At 36.7% G+C, this 24,957-nt stretch overlaps 1 protein-coding gene across 2 annotated transcripts; it reads left to right on the top strand.

Moving 5' to 3' along the window:
- The first annotated feature begins 16,367 nt into the window (after positions 1 to 16,367).
- LOC114245581 (glutamate ionotropic receptor kainate) lies at positions 16,368 to 24,697 on the top strand. Of its 2 annotated transcripts, none has more exons than XM_028177804.2 (17): positions 16,368 to 16,602; positions 16,684 to 16,844; positions 18,687 to 18,854; positions 18,952 to 19,118; positions 19,190 to 19,386; positions 19,537 to 19,751; positions 20,353 to 20,457; positions 20,551 to 20,667; positions 20,748 to 20,954; positions 21,094 to 21,255; positions 21,347 to 21,546; positions 22,502 to 22,703; positions 22,775 to 22,866; positions 22,949 to 23,085; positions 23,157 to 23,272; positions 23,360 to 23,512; positions 24,099 to 24,697. In XM_028177804.2, the coding sequence occupies exons 1-17, from the start codon at positions 16,503 to 16,505 to the stop codon at positions 24,393 to 24,395; spliced, it is 2,796 nt and encodes a 931-aa protein (XP_028033605.2). In that variant the 5' UTR covers positions 16,368 to 16,502; the 3' UTR covers positions 24,396 to 24,697. The 2 variants fall into 2 exon arrangements, with proteins under 2 accessions (XP_028033605.2, XP_028033604.2); XM_028177803.2 differs by having other exon boundaries at positions 16,369 to 16,602; positions 19,486 to 19,751; positions 24,099 to 24,696.
- Positions 24,698 to 24,957: the final 260 nt, after the last annotated feature.

Genomic DNA, 24,957 nt, shown 5'->3' with positions numbered 1-24,957 from the left:
GTCTGTAAGACGAGGGTATTAGGCACTTCCCTCTAATTAATGGCGGCTTGACCCACGTCGTAACTTCCCTCCGGTATTTAGAGGTTTAAGATAGTTGTAGTCTATGGCTGTCTGCATTAGGTACTCTTGTGGTCTAACTGATCTGTGACTTGCTGTTTTCTTGGAACAGCATTCATGAATGGTAGAAAGCCTACATAAGTTTGTAATTAAAAACTCTAATAAATAAAATACTGACTGGCAGTTAGATGGATCTACAGTTTCGAAGGTTGTTTGTATCTATTTATATCATTGCTTTTAAATGCTACGTTGGAATATATTCAAACATCGTTTGAAGGACCTGCTCTAGCGCTCGAGGAACATCCTGGAAGGGAATTCATTTCAGATCCGAATGGCGCGCAGTAAAAACTGGTTTCGTGTGATAAAGATGAATTTTGCTTTGGCAGCATGTGGTGCGTTTGTAAAGAAGAGATAATGGGATCATTTCAAATAAATGCAATTTGGCACTTTTATAGTTTATTTTATACGTTTAATTTCATATTTAGACTTTGGAATGATACTGCTAGTCAACGTCATGATAATCGCCTTATCGTATCCGCTGACTACTCCCCGAATCCTGATCATGCAGGAGTCAGTCACCGTCGACGCCCTAGACACGTCCTTACGGATCCATCAGATCCAATAACCTTTGCATTAGACGCCTTCAGCTCTAACACTAGGAGCAGGCTGAGGAACCCCGGTAACCGTACTCGTCGAACTCGACAAAGAGTTCGCCGTGCAACTTAACCCATGAATCAGCTCGCTGAGTTTCTCGCCGGATCTTCTCAGCGAGTCGCGATTCCGATCCGGTAGTAGATTCATTCGCGAAGCACCTGCTCTCGAGCTGTTAGGTCTCCTTCGGAGGCGCTCGGGTAGCTGTTAGAAAATCCCACCCCTCCTGGCTGAGCGTTTGCTCGCCCACCTGTCCTGGTGAAACTGGAAAGGCCTCCGGGCCACCAGTAATCCTTCAATCATAAAAAAAAAAAACTGCTAGTCAAACCGCATCAATATTAATTTGTATATATAAATATAGGTATATAAATTTCTAAAAATAAAACTGTATTGACGCTCAGATCATGTATTGCGAGCGTCATCAATATATAGGTATATCATAATATATCATAAGTAATCTTCGGTTCTTCAGAAGGGATTTTATTTAGTTATGACATATTAGGTGGACATATTATTTTGGAGCAAAATTATTAATTTTTTATTAAAATTATTGAAAAAACCTTATTGTCGTTTATAGTTATGACTTTATTTTATACTTTTATATAGCACATAGTATAATGATTGTGAAAATAAGTCTGCTGTAAGTCTTTTACATACTGTACGAATATTAACAATATTCGGTATGAAAATTGTTTGAACCCTCGGATAAGATATAGGCTTTTATCAGAATTCTTAGCATATGTTTCCGCATGCCTCAAATAGTGAAAAAGCTATTTTAGCCATTTTATTAATAATATAATGTAAATTCTTAAACTTATTTTACGAAGTTTAATACACTTTCAATTGTAAGCTAAGTAGAGATGTACATGAACATCAATTTTGAAGCTAGTTGCTATGTTCTGTATTTCACAAAATATAGTTCTATTTTAGTCCAAAGTAGTGAAAACATAGTTTTTTTTTTACATCAGTAACTTAACTTCCGCTAAAGTAGAAGCATGTATAATACATTGACAAGTGCCTACTAGCTTTATCATGCTTTTATCGAAATCGAATATAGAAACTTTCTAGAGTAAATGTTGCAATTTCAGGGAAGGTTTCCAACAAAGTGTCTGCTAACAGCATGCCTTAGGTAATACGTGTGCAATTTCAACAAATTAGTTTTTCAAATATCTTTGAGTAGTTACAGTGAAGCATGATAGAAATATATGTATTAACACAACAAGTAAAAAATCTGGCTTGTATATAGCATAGCATAGCATAAGCTATGTGCGCACTACTAATCTAAATAAATGTGCTAAGTACACAATGTAATAATTGGAGTCGTCGTGGCCTAAAGGCTTCGATCAACAATAGTAACATTGTTGATCGAAGCCTAAAGGATAAGACGTCCGGTGCATTCGTGTTGAGCGATGCACCGGTGTTCGAATCCCGCAGGCGGGTACCGATTTTCCTAATGAAATACGTACTCAACAAATGTTCACGATTGACTTCCACGGTGAAGGAATAGTATCGTGTAATAAAAATGAAGCCCGCAAAATTATAATTCGCGTAATTACTGGTGGTAGGACTTCTTGTGAGTCCGCGCGGCCTATTTCTGCCGCGAAGCAGTAATGCATTTCGGCTTGAAGGGTGGGGCAGCCGTTGTAACTATACTTGAGACCTTAGAACTTATATCTCAGGGTGGGTGGCGCATTTACGTTGTGAATGTCTATGGGCTCTAGTAACCACTTAACACCAGGTGGGCTGCGAGCTCGTCCAACCATCAAAGCAATAAAATTAAAAAAACAATGTTCCTTACATCTATAGGATAAAATAATATGATAACGAAACCTAATCTAACTTATAATGTTATGAAAGTAATTCTACTCACAATAAGCTCTAGACAATTACACTAGTTAATCTGCTATTAACATGGAGGATGTCCTTGAACATTTTTATAAGCATCACTAACTTACAAATAAAAATATCCAGCTCTGTTGACGACTTTGCTAGTTCGTTAAAGGTGCGAGACATTCAGATGATTGGATTATAATAAAATACATATATTGGTTTTATAACTCAATAATGCAACTTAATATTGTTTTGGTTGCAAATTGCCCACGGATTGCCAACCATAAATAATTGTGAAAATACTCCAGGTCAAAGAAACAAAGCTGGAGGAAAACTGAAAACAGAGCGGTTCTTGCCTGTCCCGAACTTGCGACTTTCACTCCCGAGCCACAGACAATGTTTTTTTTTTGCTACGACAACAATATCTTATTATTAAATCATCTTATTAATTGCTAAACTCATTCGGTATAAAACTAAAACAATAGAACTCACGCGGTGGTAAAACGAATAAGACATTAATGCATTTCTAAAAAGAATAATATTAAAAATTCAAATTGAAATGTTTCTATATGCGCAGTCGTTCCTGCAGTTGCTCGATTAGCGGATATCCTAATTTCTGAACCGGAAATTTATGTGACTGAATCCGAAATAGTATTGGGTTAGTCAAAGACTTACGTGGTAGGTACTAGAAGAAGCTGTTTTAAATTAAATAACAGTGACGTGTGGTCGCAAACGAGTCCAATCGATTACCTATAGCAATGTCAAGTGCCTATGTCGCTATTTAGTCTTGCCCCTCTCTTCATAGATCTCCTTTGAAAAGAGAAACGTTATAGTCCCAAACTTACTGTAGAGAAGATCTGTCTAGATAATGGCTAGATCTGGATAGAAAGATCTGGCTAGATTATCGCGTATAGGGCCATTTAATTCTCAGTATTGGGCTGTTCCGGGGTACGTTCTTTAAAGGGGTTGACATGTTAAATATCTGACTATTTAGTACCGAAAGTGAAGGAAGTACAGGGTGGCCCATAAGTCCTTTGATATGAAAAAAAATTCTTAAAATAAAACTAATTACATTATGAATTAAATTTTTATTTACATAAAAAGCTTAAAAAACGGGAATTATTTTTTGAAAATAACATCTCCTAAATGTAATCCGTTGCGATCACGGCACTCTTGCAAACGACGTCTAAAATTGTCGATGACTGCGCGGCACGTCACTGCTGAAATGCTTGTCATTTCTCTGCGGATGTTTTCTTTTAGGGCCTCAATTGACCGCGGGTTTGTGTCGTATACTTTAGCCTTAAGGTAGCCCCACAAAAAAAAATCCATCGGGGTCAGATCTGGACTACGTGGAGGCCAGGAAATGTCTCCTCTCTTAGAGATAACTTTGCCAGGAAAAAGTTGACGGATAACGGGCATAGCAGTGTTAGAGGTGTGAGAAGTGGCCCCATCCTGTTGAAACCACGTCCTGGCATTAAAGCCTGAAAAGTTTTGCAATTCTGGTATGAAAAACTCTTCGATCATAGCCACATATCGCTCCGACGTAACAGTAACTGCGCGCCCTCTGCCATCCTCAAAGAAGTAAGGCCCTAGGATACCATGGGCTGACATAGCGGCCCAAACAGTCACTTTCGGACTATGTAAGGACTTCTGATGCTTAAGTTTTGGATTGATGGGGCTCCAATAGCGGCAATTTTGTTTACTAACATGCCCGTTAAGATGGAAATGAGCCTCGTCAGAGAACATTATGTTATTGAAGGAAGTAAACCGATTCAACATTTCATTCGCATAATTTTGTCTTTGAATACCGTCAGTTTCCTTTAATTCTTGAACCAACTGAATTTTGTAAGGGTGCATATGTAAATCTTTCTTCAAAATCCGTTGTAACGATGTCCTGGATACGTTTAATGCTCTGGCGCGCTTACGAGTTGACTGTGTCGGATTTTCGCGAATAGACTGTGTCACTGTGTCTATGTTTTGTTCCGTACGTGACGTCCTTGGGCGACCCAACCGCGGTTTATCTAACGTCGAACCGGTCTCCTCGAACTTAGCAACCCAGTTCTTAATCGTTTGAAGAGTTGGAGTGTCGTCAAAGTTGTGTAAACCTTTGTGTTCTCGAAATTTACGCCGCGCAACGGTTGCCGAATTGTCGTTTTTATAAAACTCGCGCACACAAAACGCACGGTCCGCTCCGGTAAAACGCTCCATCGCGACTAAATTCCCAGAAACCGAAGTTACTCCCCCCGCTTCCCCTGCACCGCTCACGCGCGCCCTGTTCGTTTTATTCAAATTTTACTTTTCAAAGGACTTATGGGCCACCCTGTAGTTGAATCGTAGAAGTAAAAATGCGTTACGCTTTTAAAACCAGGATCATCAAAATACCAATTACATTAAAAAGTAATTGAGATATATATTTCATGGCTCAAGCTCCTTGATCTCGCAAAAACATATATACGACACAACCACACTGAATATGCCCGATAATATTTTTTGAATAAACAGTCTTGTCTTTTAAGGAAAGTAATGCAAATCAAAACAAATTCTCTAAAATGTTTGAAAATCCATCTCTGGCCTAAGTCAGCGCGCTTTATGAATATGAGACGTGATAAGGCAATATATTAAGGCAAGCTCTACGAAATTTTCACGTACATAAATTCGCGGAGCCCCTGAAAGTCGTCATGTTAATAATATTTTGTATTCATATAATCTTTATCTGTTATTATAATAAATAATAAAACAGGTCTAAATGTTTCGATCTCTAAACACATTTAGTTAAAGTCAAACATTATTAAGTTAATCAGTTAATCAAAATGCATTTAATGAGGTTTTACTGGCGGTAGGTCGTTTTCTGAGCTCGCACGAGTAGGTACCACTAACCTGCCTATTTCTGCAATAATGGCTTTCAGTTTGAAGGGGGGGAGCCGTCGTTGTGCTGTAAAATGATGATGTCCATGCACTCGGAACACTAGGTGGCCGTGAGCTCGTCTACCCATCTAAGTAACAAAATAAAAGATTGGAGTTAAGTTTCTGAAAATGTGTTAATAATTCAGAAAATCATTTTATGTTCTAGTTTTTTCACAGCTCTAATTGTTAAAAGAGGTAATTAGTGCTAGTGTTAAGTAGGACTGTTCATTAAAACCACAACCTGAATACTTTGAGCAGTTGTCTTACAATATAGAAGATGTTAGCCCTAAAACCAAGATGCAATAGATTTACCATAATGGAACAAAATTCGTACATATACTTAATACCTTTAGAAGTCGTCGTGGCCTAAAGGATAAGACGTCCGGTGCATTCGTTTTGAGCGATGCACCGGTGTTCGAATCCCGCAGGCGGGTACCAATTTTTCTAATGAAATACGTACTCAACAAATGTTCACGATTGACTTCCACGGTGAAGGAATAACATCGTGTAATAAAAATTAAACCCGCAAAATTATAATTTGCGTAATCACTGGTGGTAAGACCTCTTGGGAGTCCGCGCGGGTACCACCACCCCGCCTATTTCCGCCGTGAAGCAGTAATGCGTTTCGGTTCGAAGGGTGGGGTAGCCGTTCTAACTATACTGAGACCTTAGAACTTATATCTTAAGGTGGGTAGCGCATTTACGTTGTAGATGTCTAGGGCTCCAGTAACCACTTAACACCAGGTGGGCTGTGAGCTCGTCCACCCACCTAAGCAATAAAAAAAAAAACCTACCTTGTCTGTTTCATTCTGTAAAAGTTAATTTAACGTTAAAGTACACCCAAATTGAAACTCCACGATATTGTTAAAATACACAAACGAAACGAAATTGCTTTGTAACTTAAACTCGGAGCTGCCAAGGATACGGGGGACACGTTTCAATTAACGTGAACTTTCTCACGAAATAAAATACGCTGCTTGAGATTAGAAATCGTTAAACAACAGTAACTGAATGTCGTCTGCCAACAAAAAAAATACTATTCACCAAATTGTAAGACTCAAAATTTGTTTGACTATCGCAAAAGATAGACTTATTAATTTTCACAACTGCTTCTCTGTCTTCAGCATAACTGTTAGTCTGGCGTAGGATTAACGAACAATTGTTTACAATTGTATTACTTAATCGAAGATCGAGTACTTTAAAATTCTTTTTTTTTTTACCTAAGCTTGTGACCTTGGGGGCTATGCCAGCGTAATCGGGTGCCCTAGTAAAAGCAGTGCTTAGCAGAATCTACCATCGGACAGGAAACACGACCCACTGAGAAGATCCGGCGAGAAACTCAGTAGGCTGTGCCTGTGAGTAAATTTACTCTCCGAACCCTTCGTCGCAAGCCGCGGGTATGACGAGAGCGATGATTGATGCTTGAGGTACCTAAAGGATCGGGAGGATCCGAAATGACATGCTTAAAACTCTGTGCATATATCTTAGTTTTAATTTTAACTTACAAAATGCTTGACTCAACATTTGAAATTAATGAGTTAATGTTAGTTTGAAAACTGTTTCTATTCCTGTGTTTAACTGTTACTATTCTATGTTTGTACGAGAAGTGAATAAAACACCAAAAATGTTTTTATTCTCTGGCAAAATTGGGTATAAAGCTTAACATTAATACCGAGTACTATCATTACAATCTTCTGACCTGGAATTCAACATATTATACGTTTATGTCTCAAAGTTGACAACTGAAAAATAACACAGATGAGTTGTGAACTCGACTTTTCTATTAAAATACCACCCTTAATTTTCATAAAGTCTTTAACTTGAGAATATTGAGAAAATAAAAAATTCCCAAATTCTTTAATTATTAAAAAGATAAAAAAAATGAAAGATGTGGTGTCGTGGGACACCAGGTAGGAACGAGGTTCCTTCGGCTAATGTAGAATCGACACAATTTGCAAAAAAAAAATCGTCCTCAATTTTATGTTGTATGTTTTATGTTTTATGTCAATGTTATGTATTTTATGTAGGGTTTCTTGATTTTTCTCTTAAATTTTGCTGATTAGTTTTTATTTTAGTGCAGGAAAGTATGTAAAAGTAAAAGAAAGAGGGAGAAAGAGAAAGGTATTATACACTACTCGCTTGTGTATGCGACTGTCGCGCCTGCGCACGTCTCATTTAACGGTTTTATTCCACGCACTTTTTTCCACGGATTTTTTCTTACGGTTTTACTATCACATTTTTTACAGTTCGGTCGCGCAGCAAAATCCCTATCCCCTCGCGCCTGCGCACGTCTCATTTAACGGTTTTATTCCACGCACTTTTTTCCACGGATTTTTTCTTACGGTTTTACTATCACATTTTTTTCAGTTCGGTCGCGCAGCAAAATCCCTATCCCCTCCAAGCCTGCCGTAAGGAATTTCGTTCCAAAAAGCAATTTCCTCGTTGAAAGATCGTATGTATGATGACGCTTTTCACTATAACCTCAATACTGATGAAATTTTTAACTTAATTATTGTACGTTGAACAATAAAGAGCATTAATTAGGGAACCGTTTCCTCGTATTCACGAAAATAAAGGTGAAATTCGTGAGAGCACAGAGGAATTTATTAATTTTCAGTAACGACGAATTTTAATTATACGTGAAGTCATATTATCACAGATTTTTTGTTCGAGATATTCAAAGACTTCGGAAATGTGAGAACTTTTTCTACACGAAGTGTTAGTATTTGTTATTAGTGTAAAATAAATGAATTCCTGATTATTTATGTGATTGCAGATCAACATAATCTCGAAAGCCGCCGCTGTTTGTGACTTTTGAGATTACGTCATACAATTTTAGCTTCTGGTGTTCGAAAATCCGAAAAAGGAATTATGTTTTAAACTATAAGTATCCAAAAAAATATGAATCCAGTACATACGTTTTCGGTGAAAAACCATATCTTTATATTCAGTCAAGCTTTAATGTATTGTGTTATAAAATATATACATATTCGTCCTACAATCCGAAGCGAAAGTCGCACGCGGTGCGTACCACAATAGGTCGTCGACTCTGAATATCAGCTGTCTTTTGCGATTTGTACTGTATCCATATTATTATTAACGTCTGAGAAGTCGTCAGCAATATCACCTGAGTAAATTACCAGGAATTAATCATTCACCTTTAATAATTCACAAGAAGATAAAATACCTATGTTAAAATTTTCTCACTTACTTTGGATTCATGGAATTTCCTCACAATTTATCTATCAATGTTCCTAAAAACGCAAATAAGTATTTTATTTTTCCTGTATTGGGGTTTGATGTAAGAATATACCAGTAATAAATGCCCTAGACACGTCCTTACGGATCCATCAGATCCAATAACCTTTGCATTAGACGCCTTCAGCTCTAACACTAGGAGCAGGCTTAGGGACCCCGGTAACCGTACTCGTCGAACTCGACAAAGAGTTCGACGTGCAACCTAACCCATGAATCAGCTCGCTGAATTTCTCGCCGGATCTTCTCAGCGGGTCGCGATTCCGATCCGGTAGTAGATTCATTCGCGAAGCAGCTGCTCTTGAGCTGTTAGGTCTCCTTCGGAGGCGCTCGGGCGCTCGGGTATCTGTTAGCAAATCCCACCCCTCCTGGCTGAGCCTTTGCTCGCCCACCTGTCCTGGTGAAACTGGAAAGGTCTCCGGGCCACCAGTAAATATTCAATCATAAAAAAAAAACAGTAATAAATATAAGATTCCTTAAATATAGTTAAACTAGCGTTCACATAAACTCGTGTAAAATACAGTTTTTAAATCAAATTGTTTTTTTTTCTCCATTCCTCAAGCTTTAATGCCATTTTCTAACTAATCAATGATTACGGTGTCGTCGCCTACATTTTTAGAATTGCACCATGAAAACTATATTTCAAAAATTAAACGAATAAATCTATTACAAAGAATTCAGAGGTGCCTCATACATAAAATAATTCAAGATACTATCTGTCTTTCGAAATTCTCTGAGCTACCATTACGATGAATTATTGGACGGCGTGTCTCACATATATAATGCGTCTAAAGTTTTTCGAAAATTTGAGGTTGCGTGATTTATAGATTTTAAGATATTATATATCCATAATAATATATTAATCGTATTGTAAATTGCGGAAAGCGTCGTCTGTGAAAACTGTCTAGTATTTAAAACTCTGTGGCAAGTTTTTTTTAAAACACATAATATGTTAAGCAATACGATTCCAATGATGACATCCCAAGACGGAGGAATAGCACCGCATTCTAAGAATTTAAACAAAGAATTTATAGCGTACCCTGAATATTGGTAGTAGATTGTATATTTTTTATGCCTGATGGGACTACTGCTGACTCGGAGGCCTTTCCATTTTCACCAGGATAGGTGGGCGAGCAAAGGCTCAGCCAGGAGGGTTGGGATTTGCTCACAACTGTTGTAAAGAAGACTTAATAACTCAAGAACAGCTGCTTCGCAGATGAATCTACTACCGAATCGAAACCGCCACCTGCTGAGAAGATCCGGCGAGAAACTCAGTCGGTGGATGTATGGGTTAAGTTGCACGTCGAACTCTTTGTCGAATTCAACTAGTACGGTTACTGGGTAATTGTATTGTGAGCGCGAGATAACCAAACCTAATTGCACCAAACCCACCTTATCTATTTTAACGAAACGCATTAAAGGCTTACAATAGTTTCTATTATAATACTACTAGCCGTACTCGCTCGCTTCGCTGGACATTTAAAATTAACATTATTATTTATTGTCAGTATTATTAGGGAGTCCATCACTCATATAAATATTAGCCTATCCATTAAATACATGTATTTACTACATGAATACCAAGTTTTAAGTCAATCTGATGCATGGTTCAGTAGTTATAACGGAACATCCATTAAAACCACTGTAGATTTATATATTAGTATAGATTGAGACTTTGTACCGATGTCAAAAGGTTAAGGGTCAAAGGTCAAAAGGCCAAAATTATGCCGTCTATACGAGGTAATCACTCAACATTCTTACCTCTATTCATATCACAGAACTTCGTCTCCTCCGTACACAGCCACAAGAAAGTGTAATCATGTTTTTAAATGTCCAATTTTAAATTTATTCGTATATCCAGATAATTCTGTTTACAACCTTTAGTTCCGGCTGGCAGCTACGATACATCTGCATCGAGTAAACAAAGATTTACAATGCTACGCCTTGATTGAAATTTAGACCGGCCATTGTTTCCAGTTCGATCGACAGTTAACGGGCGCGTTTTAATTTTACTGATGAGCGTTGCAAGATTATTTACATCTTAAAGTGACGATTTTGTGGTGTTTTAATAACGTGAGCTTAACATGATTGATATACTCAAAAATTGATATACTCTGTAAGTCCTTGAATTTTTTAGGTCATATTACAAAACTTAATTATTTTCCGTAATATAATGTGGTATACAAATGATGACATAAATCATCATCGACGCTCCATTTCAAATGAGAATATAAAAAAATGTAGACCATCCTAAAAAGTTTGTTTATAAAATTTAGCTTTAACTCATGTACCTATTTATTCTAAAATCAAAGAATACTCAACTATAAATTCAAGTAACAAACAATCAAACAAAGTCTGACAAAGTAACTTATGTATCATTCATAATACTCTCAAGTTGAATGATGCGATTATTCCGTACAAATACATCTGGCGGGTACTTTTTTATGTAAGTAGGTACAAAGGCGTCTTCATGAACGACATAGGTAGTAGCTATGAAGATATAGCATCATGTAAAAAGACAAACCTACAAAATTGTGAGCGTATTATGAGTATTCACAGATATGTACCTATTATAATCCTGTCTATTTCTGGTGGAAAGCAATCATGCATTCCCGTTTTAATGGTGAAATAATCGTTACACAACAGAGTTGCAACTTCAAGGAAACTTCGAAGAGCAGAGTCACCGACATTGTGATGTCTACTGTCTTGGGACTATCTGAAACAGGGCAGCTTATTAGTTAGTCTGTCCTAAATCGATAAAGTAACTATATTTTCTTCGGTTTTTTCGGGTAGTAGACATAATAAAAACTACTTTTACGGTTCGGTCTCGGTTTTTTAATTGTTATTATATTATTTCCGATGTTTCGAACTTTTTACATTATTCTAGGCCACCGACGACGGCGAATTTGCTAACACTGTCCTAGCAGGATTAGTGCTTCGCAGAATCTACCACCGGATCGGAATCGCGACCTACTGAGAAGATCCGGCAAGAAACTCAGCGGGTGAATATTCACTATTTAAGGTACATTCCAGTAGGCAGCGGCTTAGCTGTGCCCCTGATGTGATGACGTCCATGTGCGATGGTAACCCTCACCATCAGATGGGTATTATATTCGTTTAGCTATAAGTACAATAAAACAGGTAGTTACTGTTTTACTCAATTTTGCTAGTGCAATTTCATCCTTGTAACTAAAGATGGAAGAAACATTTTCTTTACGATTTCTATGTGCTCTCGTAATATCTGAACATCATTTGTGCTGTCCGATCGTATATGTGTGATTATTAAAAATAAATACGTCGTCCTGTTTCAAATTTATTATTTTCAAATACAAAATATACTGATCGCACGGGGTCTTGTGAGCCCGCACGAGTAGGTACCGCCGCCCTGCCTATATCTATCGTGGGTTCCAATTTGAAAGGTCGGCATCCGTTTTACTATAGAACTGAAATTTTAGTAATTATGACTCCGGTAACCACTGAAAACCAGCTGGGCCGTGAGGCATGCATATAAAAATATGTAATATATAGGTATCAGCATATTGGAAAGGAAACTGTAAAATAAACTAATTCGAAAAAACAATATCGCTTGTGACAGTTGTCACAATACATCTCATCATTACTGCTGTGGTGCTTGCTGTTCACTCCATGTTGATAAAATAATAATTAAGGTTGCTGATTAATACTAAGTTAGGGACTTTTTGGCGGGAACGCGAGGAGTAAAGTTGTGTGATTTGCTTTCTTTGTCTATATTTTAGTGTTTCTTCGGGTTTAAATCTATACTAATAATATTATAATATTATAATTATAAAGAGGAAAGATTTGTTTGTTTGTTTGTTTGTTTCGAATAGGCTCCGAAACAACTGGACCGATTTGAAAAATTATTTTTCCATTAGAAGCCGACATTGTCCCTTAGGAACATAGGCTACTTTTTAAAAAAAAAAAATTATTTTATTTTTTTGGTTTCATGTGTGTTTTAAAGTTTCCGAAGCGAAGCGAGGGCGGGTCGCTAGTGTGTAATAACGGTGGTTTATTAACTGTTTAATACCTGTGAAAGTGCACAAAGGTGGAAAAACGAAACAAAGCCGCTGGACGTAAGCGCCGCATGCTTCTCGGGACCCTCCAAAAAGTCAACTGAAAAAATCTCAGTAAATGACCACCATTTTACTAAGATTATATTATTGTATTTCATCCCATATCATCTCATCTCATTTTATTTTATTTCATCCCAGTTGATTAATCATCATTATCCTGCCCTTCTCCAGTCACCTGGGGTCGGCGCAACATGTTTTCTCCTTCCATACTCTTCTATCATATACCATTTCTTCGCTCACTCCTCTCTTACCCATATAGTCTTTCACACAATCCATCCGTTTCTTCTTAGGTCTACCTCTTCCTCTATATCCTTCCACATTTATAATTAACACTCTCTTACCAACCTCGTTTTCATTTCGTCTCATCACATGTCCATACCATCCCAAACGCGCACTCCTCAGCTTTCTGTCACAGGTGCCATTTTCAGACTTCCTCTAATATATTCATTCCGTATTCCATCCATTGTCGTCACTCCACACATCCATCGCAACATTCGCATCTCTGCTGCATGCAATCGCCTTTCCCAAATGTCCCAAATTAATCATTTTCATTTCATTTCATTTCACTCCATATTATCATTTTTCATACAATTAAGAAATACATTAAAAAAAGATGTGTGGTGGCGTGTGACCCCGGATAGGAATGAAGTTCCTTATTATAAAAATATTAATTTTAAATTCTATTGGAGGTATAAAGAAAAGAATTATTCGGGTATACATTTTTATTATGATTTTTTATAGATAAAAATAAAAATAATCGCAAGGGTCAACCACTCCGCAGTACAATGTAGGCTTGTGTAGTACATGTACTATGTACTAAAAGGAATTAATTCCCGACACTGAACGGAACGAACTATTCCTTTTCCTTTTTAAGACATCGTTCATTTAGTACTCTGTCGTACGTGAAACACGGAACGCGAGCGCGACTGATTTTGACCGAATGAGCGGCAACGATATGGTATGGTATCGGTGCATGAAAGAGTGAGACGCATGATAATATTCATTTGCCAAATTTGATCTCTGATAATTCTGATTCATCAAGCAATTTTGAACTTTATGTTTATATATTTACTGATTATTTTAATTTTTAATTTTGTATAAACATTTTGCGAAATTGTCTTTATTTTTTAACAATTTTTTTTCAAATATGTTTTTAGGACTCGATTTCCAAGCTAGTAAAATTAAATCATAATTAACTTTATTTACATTAGTTTAGAGTATATTTTCATCAGTAAATTTGACACCGGAATGAAATGAACTAAAATGTTAAACATTAATCTAGTACACTACCTACGTAATATTTTAGTACAAACAAACATTTAAAAAAAAAAAAACTATTTATAGAACAGAAACGATTATTAGATTTAAAAAAAATAAGTCTTAAAAACTATCATATTACAAAACTTAATATAAATATAAAAAATAAAAATAAAAAAAGCATGATCTATCTGAAAATTAAATGATTGTAATTATTTTGATTTTTAAATACGCCATTCTGATTCTAAAATAACCCGACAAATATCTATAAAATTTCGATATCTTATATAATGCATTAAGAAAAAAATATCACAGATATTTTAATGTCTAAATAACTTAATGAAAAAAATAAACGGGTATAGATTAGAATGACAGTCCTAAACCTGCAAAGTATGAACTATGAAGGAAAATCAAAATATAATTCACTATTCGTTCAGTGTACTAAACTGTACTAAATGTACTAAAATATTGAATAGAATAACAGTTCTAAGCCTGCGAAGTATGACGAAAATAAAAATATGATTCTTATTCGTTCAGTGTACTAAATTGTACTAAATGTACTAAAAGACTGAATTAGGACATCTGACAAATTGTCCTAGTACGGATCGCTCCGTTCAGTGTCCGAGCAAGAACAAGCCTAGTACAATGGAGCAGCCTCGTCCGGGGGGAACCGCCTGCATGATCACGGTACCCTCTACGCCATGTATGTGTGATTTCGCAAGAGAAATACGAGTCTATCAACTGTGTAACATCTCGTCACCGCAATTCAGGAATTGTTGAATTTACGTGCAGCGACATCTGTTGATAACAAACTAAATAGAAAAAATCTTACGCTACGGACGTTTTTTCCCGGTTAGGTTACCCCTCCGCATCGTCCCATAAGGAACTTCGTTCCAATAAGACATGACTTAAGGTCTTACTTACAAGGTCATAAAATCCCATTAAAAAAAAACTAAGTTAGCTTACAGACACAAACATATGGATAGATAAATAAATACAAATCTGAAACGAAAGTTCAACGTTAGTAAAGCAGCGAAAGTTGAATACGTAATTGAATTTGAGTTAGAGTTACAGTTTAGGATCGGAGGGATTGCCCATACGTGATTAGATTTTAATGAGTCGTAGAGGAAATAATTAGATTTCTCAATGCGTCCATGCCTTCTACGTATATAAAATGAATCTAGTTCTAGAAAAAATATTTATAGATAGCATTTTTTGTACGACTACATCATTTAAATTACAATTACATATATTATTCCAAAGAAATACTAAAACGAGATTTAAAACGTACTCCCATAACACAAGTTTCGCTAGCTCTTAGAATTGCTTGTCACCAGTGATCGCACCTCACCGTTATTCGTTCAATAAGGTATTTATACATTCAGAGCACTGAACTTCACAACAAGAAGTCACCGTGGCCAACTAAAGGCCCTAAAGCTACATAAGAGCTTACTACCTAGCTACTCGGAACCACGGCTGATGCAACTCGTCAGAAAGATCTTCATCTCTCCTTATGGCGATAATAACGTATATGTAAACTTTCAAATACAAGAAAACCCGGGCAATGAGTAAATAATCAGTAATCCTGGAGTTTTTTTGCCACAGAATAGTCATTGAAAAATATAGCAATAATTTTATGTTAGAATCACTTAACATTTGAACTCTGGGAAGAAAAGATTAAATTTGGTTTAATAATCAGACCGGATTTGTAGATTCGGCGAACAAGGCACCCTGTTTTTTGTGAATACGTCACCCTAGCTAAGGTAAAGACATAGACATTTTAGGCGATGCTTACCGGGATCAAGATGCCTCGAATTTCTTCTCATCCTTTGGTAAAATATTTTCTAAATTTAAATTACAGTGCCCTCTATCAGAGCCGTATCAGCGTTTATATTGACATAAGCAAAAATGTTGTATTATTTTAATTCTTCAGAAGCTTTAATTATTTCACCACTTCAACTGCAACAAGTACAGCACTGTTTTGATAGATGGCGCTGTTATATATTTTTTAAATGAAAAGGCAGTTTCTTGTACCAAATATTGTGTTAAAGAAATTAAATAAGTTTACATTTATTTACTCTAAATAAACTATGAAGATGTCCAGTGAAGATTTGCTTTTTTGTGGGGTAGATCTTAATTAAATGTATATTTATATTTTCCTGTACTCATACCTATAATCAAATTCCACATTTTGAACAAAACCAGCCCTAAACAATTAGATTTATCTGAGTATTGTTACCGTAACTATTATGTATCAAGATTATCCCTAGTTCGAACTAGAGAGCACTATCTAAATTTAGTCTAGCCGCTAGTTATTATTATTGGAGATTGTAGGGCAGATCTCGGACTATTACAAAGAGTGCACGTAACAATATGTAGAACGATTGAGTATCCGTTAGATTTTTTATTAGCTATAGATTATAAAAAAGCGCGTTCAAACAATATATTAAGACAAATATGTGGAATATAGGTTGTAAAGAATCTGATTGTTCGTGGTTTATAATAATTCTATTAAGTCTTCATTTAGTTAATATTACGTGCGGCGACAAAACTATAGGTGAGTGACGAATTTGAGTTTCTATTGTATTAGAAGGGATTGAAGAGAGAAAAAACGCCATTAAAAACTATGAATTTGAAGGTGCGATTTGCGATGACGGAACTTTCTTATACGAAGCAGCAATTAAAGTTGCAGTCGCTTCAATATCTGAAGAAGAGGAGAGTCCATTGATAGCAAATGTAATACGAACATCTCCCGGCGATTTATTGGAAACGGAAGATGCCGTTTGCTCGTTACTCGAGGTATTTAACAACTTGATATTCGAAATTGAAATAATTTATTTCTACTGGACGTTTTAAATACTGATTGAATATCAAAATGTACTCTACTACTGAATCCAAAGAGCTTCTTCTTCTTTCCGAAGAAGAAGAAGAAGACACTAATTAGCTACGATATCATTTTCTTTAATTGTATTTACTTTTACAAAATCAACTTTTTTACAATTTTAGAATGCAAAAAAATGTATAGATCGGGTGTTAACGCCCCACGCCCACTTGTTTTGTCTGTTAGTAAGTATTATTTTAATACATGCTTTGCGCACAGGATCAATTTTTTTCTTCAAAATATGGTTTGATCATAACTGTAAGTTTTTTTCCTACCACCAGTGATTACGCAAATTATAATTTTGCGGGTTTGATTTTTATTACCCGATGTTATTCCTTCGCCGTGTAAATCAGTCGTGTACATTTGTTAAGTACGTATTTCATTAGAAAAATTGGTAGCCGCCTGCGGGATTCGAACACCGCTGCATCGCTACATACGAATGCACCGGACGTCTTATCGTTTAGGCCACGACGACTTCAAATATTTGGTCACTATTTGATGGTAGCACCGGTATAATTCACAACAGCTTCCTACGAAATGGCACCAGTTGTATTGCGGCTATGTACTGTAAGAAACTGAATACCACGATGAAGAAGCTTGCGAATCTTCGGCTAGTCTTGTTTAATCATACATCCCCGCTGCTTCTACACTGTAATACTCGACTTCAAACGGCTCAATGGACTGTCTCTAATTTAGAAGAGCTAGAGCTACCGTTAAATTTTGCGTCATCCACCGTACTTCACGCACCTTACGTTGGCAGACTTCTATTTATTCCAAAGGCTAGACAATTTTTTGACTGGGAAAAAATTCAATACCCGAGATGCAGTACAAAATGTCTTTGCAATGGTTTGTGGGCATTGTTGGCAGTATGCCTCGACACCACGAATGCATATTTTGATCGATAGAATGATTTTTTTTACAAAAAATTGTTATAACTTCTGTATGCTAAAAGATAATTTAATAGGTAAAGGCTTAATATTAGAGACATCCCATGATCTGTAAGCGGAGCAAAATGTCCCTTCGGAACAAGGTGACACTTTACAAAGCTCGCATAAGGTCCGTCATGACTTACGCGAATGTGGTGTTCCCTCACACCCGGCCCGCACACACATAGGCACCCTCCAATCCATACAATCCCGCTTTTGTAAGTTAGCCGTCGGGGTTCTGTGCGACGACCTGGGCCTCGAATCAATCCGGAAATACATGAAGTTAGCGTCGGAACGGTACTTCGATAAGGCTAAGCGTCATGATAATCGCCTTATCGTTGCCGCCGCTGACTACTCCACGAATCCTGATCATGCAGGAGCCAGTCAACGCCGACGCCCTAGACACGTCCTTACGGATCTATCAGATCCAATAACCTTTGCATTAGACGTCTTCAGCTCTAACGTTAGGAGTAGGCTAGGAACCTCGGTAACGGTACTCGTCGAACTCGACAAAGAGGTCGTGCAACGTAACCCATGCATCAGCCCGCTGAGTTTCTCGCCGGATCTTCTCAGAAGCAATTGCTCTTGAGTTGTTAGGTCTCCTTCGGAGGTACTCGGGCTATTTTTAGCAAATCCCACCCCTCCTGGCTGAGCCTTTGCTCGCCTACCTGCCTGGTGAAACTGGAAAGGCTTCCGAGCTACCAGTAATCTTTAAATCATAAAAAAAATAAAATTAGAGACATCAATCAATATGAGCTTGGTATGTAATGCATGTATCAGAATGTATAAAATAAATTATTAGTATTGTTTAAAATATCTTAATTGTAATTATAGAATAATGTTTATGGAATATTTGGGCCGACGAAAAAAGACTCGATCCTCCATGTTCAATCGATCACAGATAATCTAGAAATACCTCAAGTTATAAACCAAGCAATGGAGACACAGAACCGTAATTGGTCAGCAGTAAATCTGTATCCACATCACATCAGCTATTCACAGGTATTAAAACTTTTCAGGTATTCGTTGTTTATCTTCATGACGCTTATCTTCGAGACGATGGCCTGAACTTATACTTTTTCTTTAATCTCTCCCAAAGCTTTTCACAGATCTGATAGAGATGAAGGATTGGAAAGAATTTACTATAATTTACGAGGGCAGCGAACTTTTACCATTTTTGGAAAATATTTTCACTATGCAGGACTTAAACAAAAGACAGAAGATTTTGATGAACGTCGTTCAATTACCCGATGGAGACGATTTCAGGTTTGTTTTTGTCTAAAACTTCGAAAATAAAACAAACAAAAAATTGGCCCTTGTCTCTTTCTACATTACAGGTCTCAGCTGAAAGCAATAAAAAAATCTGGATCAGTTAATTTCGTTTTAGATTGCACTCTCGAAAATTTATCAACGTTTTTAGAACAAGCACAGCAAGTCGGCATAATGTCTGATCAACACAGTTATCTCATAATGAATCCCGATTTCCAAACAATCGATGTCGATCCATTTAAGCATGGAGGTTCGAATATAACAGGTTTGTCCGAAATTCATAATGTAATCTACAGAAGCATTCTGAACCTAAATTATTTACTATAATTTTAAAAGAAATTATATTATAATAAAAATATTTCAGGTATACGCTTCTTTGATCCTAATCTAGATTCCATCCAGAAGTTCATTTCAGATATAAACGAGAAAGTAGTCGAATTATCCGAAGGTCAGTTAGAAAAAGCCGTTTCAGAAAATGGTTTGACTTTTGACTTGGCTTTAATGTATGATGCCGTTACTATTTATGGGTCAGCATTAAACGCACTAGGACTCGAAGAAGGTGCAAATATAACATGTGATCAAGACGAAGGCTGGGAGTTTGGTTCTAGCATCATTAATTATATACGAACTGTAAGTTGCGGATTTTGTATCACATTTGTATCTCCTTTATATGTAAATAAAAATAATGTTCCCGTGTAGTCTATGTATTTCTAAAGTATTCTCCGGATTATCTTCTTTTGTCCACCTTATCCTACTACGTGGGGTCGACACATCTAATTTTTCTCTTCCATTGTCTTCTCATCAGTCGTCATCTCAACACTCACTCCTCTCTCTCTCTCATCGTCATTCATACACTCCATCCATGTCTTCTTCGGTCGACCTCTTCCCTCTCTACCTTGCACTACCATTTTCATACATCTCCTAGTTACATGCAGCTTCTCTCTACGCATCGCACCTTCATACCACGCTAGCCGTCCCGGAATGAAATATTCACCGGATTATAATGAAAATTAATGCAGCTGTCCTTGACAGAACAGGGAGAGCTATTCTCAAAGTATCATCAACGCACTGTCAGCGGTGCACGTGTAGTTTCAATAAATTGGAATATTTCATAGTTCAAGAATCATAATGAAGCATAGCCGGGCTACATGTTTTTATTTTAATTTTAGTCTAAGTTAATTTAACCAATAACAATTTTATGATATTTTGAGCTGATGTTGTTTTCCGGCAGATGGAAATTGACGGAATGACGGGAATAATAAAATTCGATGACGAAGGTTTTCGTTCATATTTTGAAGTTGATGTATTAGAAATTATGCCTCACGGTTTAGAAAAGGTAAACATTTTCAAAATACGTAGGTACATATTTTAAACTTGGATTGTAAGTAGAGACGTTGAAGATTATTTCTTTTGATTACTTTCATTGAAGGTTGGATCGTGGAATATTGAAGATGGTTTGATACAGGACAGAAATTTTATAGCTCCAGCTGAACCAGAAAGTTCTGAGACGATGAAAGGAAAGCATTTCATTATTTTAACTGCTTTGGTTAGTAGGGTTGTTCAAACTGTTTTCTTACAATCAATTATAATTATTAGTAAAAAATTTAAAGCAAAATATATTTTCAGAGTGCACCCTATGGAATGCTCAAGGAATCATCAAAAAGACTCGAAGGGAACGAACGATACGAAGGATTTGGTATCGAATTAATAGAGGAACTAGCCAAAATGAACGAATTCAATTATACCTTCGAGCTACAAACTGACGGTGTTTATGGATCTTTCGATACAACCACGAAACAGTGGAATGGAATGATGAAGAAAATAATGGACGGTGTAATTACTTTCGTTTATATTACTATGGAAATACTCGTACTAGCCGATGCCGGTGGTATTTTTCGGTATAGTGACTAGTAAAATTAAATCCTGATTTAATTCAAACTATTTTTTTGTTTTTAATTCTTAATGCTTGCAGAATGTAGACTTCGGCATAACCGATTTAACGATAACTTCAACACGACAGAAAGCAGTCGACTTTACAAGTCCGTTTATGACGTTAGGAATAACAATATTATACAAAAAACCCACCAAAGAACCACCAGATTTGTTCTCATTTATTTCGCCGCTATCACCAGGAGTACGTATAAATAACGCTATAAGAAGATTTGGTATTTTAATGTCTTAAGTATTATTCAACAATTGTTGCTTTTGCGATATATTAATTGAAGGTTTGGAGCTGGCTAGCGGGAGCTTATATTGGAGTATCAGTTCTGTTATTCGCATTGGGACGAATGGCCCCCGAAGAGTGGCAGAATCCGTACCCGTGTATCGAAGAACCTGAGACCTTGGACAATCAATTCACATTAGCCAATTCCTTTTGGTTTACTCTAGGAAGTGTTCTCACACAAGGATCTGAGATAGCTCCAATGTAAGAATTTGAAATGATTGTATATAACTTATAATAAGAATAATAATCATAATTAGGAACAAATCACCCATGGTTATCTGCCCCCAAAATGGGATTCCCTGTGTTTTAAGCACCAGCGACTGATATATGTACATAGTTACTACGTTTATTTATATAGACTAGCGGACCCGACAGACTGTAGTCGTCGTGGCCTAACGGATAAGACATCCGGTGCATTCGTGTTGAAGCGATGCAACGGTGTTGGAATCCCGCAGGCGGGTACCAATTTTTCAGATGAAATACGTACTCAACAAATATTCACGATTGACTTCCACGGTGAAGGAATAACATCGTGTAATAAAATGAAACCCGCAAAATTATAATTTGCGTAATTACTGGTGGTAGGACCTCTTGTGAGTCCGCGCGGGTGGGTACCACCACCCTGCCTATTTCTGCCGTGAAGCAGTAATGCGTTTCGGTTTGAAGGGTGGGGCAGCCGTCGTAACTATACTTGAGACCTTAGAACTTGTATCTCAAGGTGGGTGGCGCATTTACGTTGTGGATGTCTGTGGGCTCCAGTAACCACTTAAGACCAGGTGGGCTGTGAGCTCGTCCACCCATCTAAGCAATAAAAAAATAAATAAAAAAAGACGTCCTGCATACACAAAATGAATGAAATAAATGAATGAATGCATACACAAAAATTCGTTCCAGTCGATCCAGCCGCTTAGTTGCATAATAGATAAATAACCTATATAACGACTGCAACGCCATCTTTCGGGCTGATTTGTGAATCTAATCCATCCAGGGCGCCATCCAAATGCATACCAAAAAATTCATTCAAATCGGTTCAGCAGTTTAGGAGGAGTTCAGTGACATACGCACGTACAGTAGAATTATATACTTATATATATAAAGATAATACCCTGACAAAGAGTGACATTGCGAAAATAATAAAATGTTTTACATTTTTTAGAGCCGTTTCAACTCGTATGGCCGGTAGTATGTGGTGGTTCTTCACTTTGATTATGGTGTCATCCTATACAGCCAACCTTGCCGCTTTCCTAACTATAGAATCAAAGTTTTATGCTATAAAAAGCGTGCAAGATTTAGCCAACAATCCCTACGGTATAACATATGGAGCAAAAAAGAATGGAGCAACATTTAGCTTTTTCATGGTATATTGATTATTCTTAATCCGAATAGTTTCATTATTAAGCCTCTCAATATAACTGAAGCCTGTTTTTAGGAATCCGACAATTTATTGTATCAGAAAATGTACCATTACATGGACGAGCATCCTGAATATCAAACTGCAACGAATGACCAAGGACTTGAAAGGTAAATAAGGTATTTACAATGAAAAAGGATTTACAAATAATTTTACGATTTATGTTTGAAATAAATTACCGTACCATTTCAGAGTAAAATCCGAAAATGAAAATTACGCTTTTCTCATGGAGTCCACATCAATTGAATATATGGTTGAAAGGAATTGCGACGTTGCTCAAGTCGGCGGCCTACTGGATAACAAAGGATACGGCATTGCCATGAAAAAAAGTAATACAGAAAACTACCTTTGTTTATAAAATCTACTAAAAATACACTTTGTAAACTACTCTTATTTTCAGACTCACCTTACCGACAACCGATGAGTGAATCTATATTACAGCTACAGGAAGATGGTACTTTGACTAAATTAAAAGATAAGTGGTGGAAAGAAAAAAGAGGCGGTGGTGCTTGTGAGGTATTTTGTTAATTTTCTATAAGTCATGATTAAATACAAATTAAAAGAAAAATACATTGGTTGTTACAATAGAAACTTTAATTACAGGATGACGATACCGCTGGCGGTGAAGCCCAACCGTTGGTGTTAGCAAACGTCGGTGGTGTTTTCATAGTTCTAGTGGTCGGCTCAGCAATGGCGGCTGTATGTGCATTTTTCGAGATGTTATTCGATGTTTGGATGATTTGTCGGAGACATAAAGTAAGCCACCTTATACGTTTTATCTATTATTATGTATTTATCTTACTCTTCGAAATTGTTATTTATTATATTCTACTCTATAAAAAATGAATCATTATGTTCGAATGTACTTTTTTAAACGACCTTAAACTTACTTGTATCAGCACAACTTGAAAGCCATTTACCTTTTTTTCCAAACAAGTCTACCGTGAAAAGTAAAATAGATCTGTTGAAATAGTCTGGCAAAACAAGGACAGAAGAAAACACATAGATATAGCACAAAATCTAAACAAATTGGTACCTGGAGGCTACCTTTCTGGATTCGTTTAATAAAATATTATATTATGTAGTGCAATAGATGGATGAACTTCCTTGACACATAAGGTCGAATACTCAATTGTATTGTATAACGGATACTTCACCCTTCTAGAACTGGTATACGCGAGTGCTTCGCCACCGTAACAAGCTGGATGGCACAGCCTTATACCCTAATTACGTAAATTTTGCGGGTTTGATTTTTACATTTTTGATGTTATGAGTACATATCTCCATTGGATAAATAAATACAATTAAATTTACAGCATCTAAAATTCGAATTGTATTTCAGTTGCCGTTCCTAGATGAGTTGAAAGCGGAGTTGAGATTTATTCTGAGTTTTAGTGGAGACACGAAGCCGGTACGTCACCGTGAATTGTCAGGTAGTGGATCACGAAGCACCAAAAACGACGAGGAAGATAAGAATTGTGAATTGGAATCTTTGGATGATGGAAATAAATTGGATCCGGCACCAACACCGAGATCTGAAAGGTCCACGCATTCGCATCACACAATACATAGTAGGAGAACTAGCAATGCAGTTCAAATGGCTAAAATGAGAAAATATAGTATTAGAAGTGGCATATAATATAATGTAGCATGTTCAATAAATAAATAAATATAAATAAATAAATATTTACTAACAATCACGCCACGTTAACTGGTCCCGTGATAAGTTCGTAAAGAACTTGTGTTACAGGTACCAGATAATGGATATAAATGTAAGATTTTTATTATACACATACATACATTTTAATATACATCCATAACCCTGGAAAAGACATTTATATTTATCATACAAATATCTTCCCTTGGCGGGATTCGAACCCGCGACCCCCTTGTGTAGTGACCATGTCACTTACCACTACACCAGACGGCCGTTGTGTGTGTCAATGATTGTGTATTAATTATCTTACGAGGAATTATGCATTATAACGGATGTTTGTTTTATTTTTTTCAAATAATGGTAGTCTGTCTGTTGTATCGTGTAATGCTAAAGATTACATTAAATATATCGAGGAGTGAAAGGCATGGTTCAACCGACATTTTTGTAACTTTACAGAAGAGCCGTTTCTTCAGTCATTTGAATTTTTATTTTTTTATTTCTTAGATGGGTGGACGAGCTCACAGCCCACCTGGTGTTAAGTGGT

This window comes from Bombyx mandarina, chromosome 23, assembly GCF_030267445.1.
Source record: "Bombyx mandarina strain Sakado chromosome 23, ASM3026744v2".
Taxonomy (NCBI): domain Eukaryota; kingdom Metazoa; phylum Arthropoda; class Insecta; order Lepidoptera; family Bombycidae; genus Bombyx; species Bombyx mandarina.
The sequence above is the reverse complement of the archived record's forward strand: the minus strand, read 5'-3'. Positions and strand labels throughout refer to the sequence as shown.

What these genes read in the sequence shown, in the direction of transcription:
- LOC114245581 (XM_028177803.2), top strand. Translation starts at nt 16,503, where the DNA reads ATGTGGAATATAGGTTGTAAAGAATCTGATTGTTCGTGGTTTATAATA. An exon ending in GGATCTGAGATAGCTCCAAT is followed by an intron (nt 21,547 to 22,501) that starts GTAAGAATTTGA and finishes TACATTTTTTAG; the next exon opens with AGCCGTTTCAACTCGTATGG. An exon ending in AATGACCAAGGACTTGAAAG is followed by an intron (nt 22,867 to 22,948) that starts GTAAATAAGGTA and finishes GTACCATTTCAG; the next exon opens with AGTAAAATCCGAAAATGAAA.